At 38.7% G+C, this 4,185-nt stretch overlaps 1 protein-coding gene across 1 annotated transcript; it reads left to right on the forward strand.

Moving 5' to 3' along the window:
- Positions 1-723: 723 nt before the first annotated feature.
- On the forward strand, positions 724-2,554 carry LOC145471907 (adenosine receptor A3-like). The gene has a single exon (XM_081454902.1). The coding sequence runs from the start codon at positions 1,060-1,062 to the stop codon at positions 2,131-2,133; it is 1,074 nt and encodes a 357-aa protein (XP_081311028.1). The 5' UTR covers positions 724-1,059; the 3' UTR covers positions 2,134-2,554.
- Positions 2,555-4,185: the final 1,631 nt, after the last annotated feature.

The following is a 4,185-nucleotide window of genomic DNA, read 5'->3' on the forward strand; positions in this document are numbered from 1 at the left end:
TTCTCGTGATCATCATTATTATTTTTTTAATATGCGATTTTAAGCGGGGCTTCTCTATAACAGTTAGTTGTGTTTTCAGATATCAGACCCATATTATTTCTCTTCAATTAAATGACAAATCTACCAGAAGGATTTTTTTCTTTTAATTAAAAATTCTACGGCGAGTAAATTTCCTATTTGTCGTTAGCTAAAGATCTTTTGAGCTTCAAAGACATCTAACATGTATTCATTTCTTGAAAGGTTTCATTACGTTGCACACACGGAAGCTGTTTCAACTGAATTTCAGAAAGATTATTGATAAAAAAGTAACATCATCCACGGAAGTAAAACAAATTTACAATAAAATTTACTTTCCCAGCTTAACATTGTTGCTTTAAGTTCTGCCTTAAAGTAAATGCTGGAAGCTATTTTTTCTTTTCTCTTTCCGTAGAAATTTTATACCTATTTAAGAGAACGTGCATTGGTCGATAATACTCTTTCTCAGTAACACGAAATTGCATCAGATAAGCCAGAAACCAGTTGTTCTAGAATGAGGCAATTGTATACTCTTTCGTTAGCGACAGATGATTACGGTAATTTTAATTTCTTTTAGTAGAAGAGTTTGCCATTAAATGATGCCATTGTCTGGTTGGCTGACACAATTTTACAATAGCTGCTTCCTGGCGGTAGAGAGTGTTAATTTGGAGGCATAATGGATAGAGGTAATGTCACAATCATCTGTTGGACGTCGTTTCAACTGAGAACTTGTCAATTTATACCGTAAGCAAATGGGAAAACTCACTGACACAGGTTATATCAAGCAGTGGTTAGATGTTGTTTCGCTCACACAAAGGACTTGTGAAACCGGCGCTTGTTCTCAGTCCAACGAGTTTCGGGGATCAATTTGCAAAAAAGAACATTGCGAGAGAAAAAAGCGCGAAACTGAGTCATTCGCGGGCTCATGTGACCAAGCTGATTCATTAGTCAACGTTATGAATAACATTTGTCCATATTGTCGGGCAAATGACGAGTTTCGACGATAAAGCTTTTACTGGTTAACAGTTTCCAGAAATCGCAATTATGAACGAGAGCCTCGAATCACACGATCATGATCATAAACATATTGAAGAGATTCCAACGGTGGCGCTTTTGGCAGGAATTTTTAGTTTGTTGTTTGGCGTACTTGCGTTTTCAACAAACAGTCTTCTGCTGTTTACTGTCTACAAAGACCCACACAAGTGTTTCCGAACGCGCGCTACTACATCTTTTGTGGTTAGTCTCGCGCTAAGTGATTTTATTGGGGGATCTTTCGTACAGCCCTTGTATGCAGCGTACATGTTTTGCGTCGCAACTGGAGTCGAGGGAGAGAAGCTGTACAAGATTTCGTTGATCTCTTCTCATGTCAGTACAAAGATCTCGATTCTGACGGTTGTTGCATTATCAGTTGATAGGTACTTAGCTGTCAAGCTTTCCTGGAAATATAAAGCGCTCGTAACAACGAGGAGAGTCGTCGTTTGCAGTGCTATAATCTGGCTCTTTTGTGGCGTGTTCGAAGCCTCGCATTCGACCGGTGGCTCCGAAGAACTGTTCCATTCTGTTGATCTTCACCTGCAGACTACAGTTCCCTTGGTATCTCTTTGCGCTGTCTACGCGGCCACTTACATCGAATTCCGTCGTTATTCAAGAAACTTCGTCTTTGGACGAACGGAGAACACGGTAGGCGGGAGATCGCGCGTTTTCGTCCGGAATATAAGCCTAGAAAAGAAGATCGTTTTGACGGTTGTGTTAATTATGGTTGTGCTGTTTATATCGATCGTGCCTTATTTAATCGTTAACAATTTGGAAGAGCAATGCCACGAGGAAGAAAGCAATGGTGTATGTGGCAAGATAGGGTTTGCAATCACAAAAGCGTTGTCCTTGCCGATGCTTTGTATTAGCTGCGCGGTGAATCCATTTCTCTACGCCTGGAGAATTCCGCAGTATAGGCAAGCTTTACGATCGGTTAGTCACACAGCTTGCGCCAGCTTTAGGCGACGCACCCGAACAGTTAGCACGATATCAAACGGCAACCCTTCAGCACTTGCCACTCCGAGTTTAATTGAGCAGAATACTCCTGTGGCGAATTATACTCACAAAAAGGAAGCAGAAAGTTAAAGAATAATGACACGTAGAGTTGTTAAAATACCGATATTGAAAGAGGCGCGCGAATTGTGCATCTGTCCTTGAGTGACAAATAATACCACTACTTTGAAAATTTTGATTTGTTATTGTGGTTTGTGTTATGTAGGAAAATTGAAGAAGCGATTGCCTACACCCTACAATCTGCCTTACAAAACTGGCAGGTGCATTTTAGCATTATTTAACAATAACGATTGAAAAAAAACCTGAGGGTATAATTATTTTTACAAAATGGATGTTGTGAATAGGATGCTATTTGACATCTGACAGTCTAAAGCTTTATCTTTTACATTTAAACAAATATGAATAATGAATTAGTTGAAAGAAGTACATTTTAACAGCTTTTGTGACTATGTTTCGGAAATACCATTAAGCCGCATATTTCCTCAATAAATGATTTCACAGCTACTAAAATGTTGTCTCATTTCTTTCTTGATTCTTGATTCTTGAACTTGCAATATAGTTGCCTCGATTGTCAAATCTACCCATCAGCAGGCGAGAATCGAAGTCAGCCGCGAAAGGTTTTAATTAGTTTCCCGTCTTGAGTAAACGTTTAAATCGAGTAGATCTTTAAAACTGTATTTTCAATGGCCCCAAAAGGTAGGAGCTTACAAGTACCCAATAAATATGCTTTTACCGCGAACAACTGGAATTTCAATGGCTGCAGTCAGTCTACGTCGTTAACACGTTGCGCACAGTCGTTAGGAGCGCGAAGCGAGAACAGCATCGATAAATTTCCTCGTGTCTGTGACTACTGTATATCAACTAGTGAGCGAAAAGGTGTCTTACAAGGTGCAACTCTAATTCACTCATATATACCATTGAGCTATTGTGAGGTTCGTATTGGAGAAATATTGGTCGCGTGTTTTTTAATTTTGCAGGTTTATGGACCGAGCTGCAGGCGAGGTACAAAAAAATTCAAAGAAAATAGCGAGACCAATATTTTCCAATACGAACGGAAACAGCTATTTCAGTACTTATTTAAATGGCTCTTTTTAATCTGCTGCTAAATTGATGCATCTCCACGATCCATTCTCGGTAAACACGCGCGCGAAAGGTTTGCATTTATCCCGGTATTTATTTACGTTTATCGCGTCGCTTTTGTGAACATTTAACTGAATTGCCCTCCAAACATTGATGAACGTAAAAAGATTTCTACTTACCAAAAAACTGTTTATTTTGTGCAATGAATTGAAAAAACAATTCGCCGAAATTAATTTGTGAGCGGTACGGGAACCAATCAGAATCCTCGTTTTCATCGCGGACCAATTTAGCCAGATGATAAATAGAAATTACACATCAGCCCTGTGAATAATTCAGTGTATTTTACGGTAACAGAATTGCTGTTACTACTAGAAAAGACGAATTGCAAGTAAAACAGCATTGAAAATCTGATATTAAATTTCAAGTTAAGGTGGGATAAGGTAAAGCAGGAAACACATGTTGATCAATGAACAAAGTAGTAACAGTGTTGAACTCTTGGTCGAATATATTTGTTTTCAGTGTAGTTCGTATAGTGTGATAGACCGGATGAGGGTAGTCCTGGAAAGAACTGTTTTTGGCGACTGACGTTTCGACAACCTGAGCACAAGTGATCTTCAGAGTCAAGTGAAAAGTGTTTGTCAGTCGATGATGTTATAAGTCTGGTCCGTTGAACGTGATTGGTCAGTTTCTACAGAAATACATTTTTCCCTGAGATGCTGTAGATCGGCGAAAGCTTGGAATAAAAACAAAATACAGTAGCTCAAGCCCTCAATCGAATCGTTTATCTAGTCAACATGCCCCTGAAGGACAACCTCAAACGTTTCCCAACGAGACCGTTAATATTTAATTAATATTAATGTAATTTTTAATGTAATTTTCGACATAGAAACAATTCTACATGAATCTACCTGAACTATGCAAAGTAAGAATTACCAATATGAAGAAAATTTGATATGAGAAAATTAGCAGGTTTTTTTTTACTGTGATGTGAATAGGCCACGTTCGATATATCAATATTCTAACATGGCTCCGAAGCTTTCGGGT

The sequence above is a fragment of the Orbicella franksi genome, unplaced genomic scaffold (assembly GCF_964199315.1).
Source record: "Orbicella franksi unplaced genomic scaffold, jaOrbFran1.1 SCAFFOLD_46, whole genome shotgun sequence".
NCBI classification, from domain to species: domain Eukaryota; kingdom Metazoa; phylum Cnidaria; class Anthozoa; order Scleractinia; family Merulinidae; genus Orbicella; species Orbicella franksi.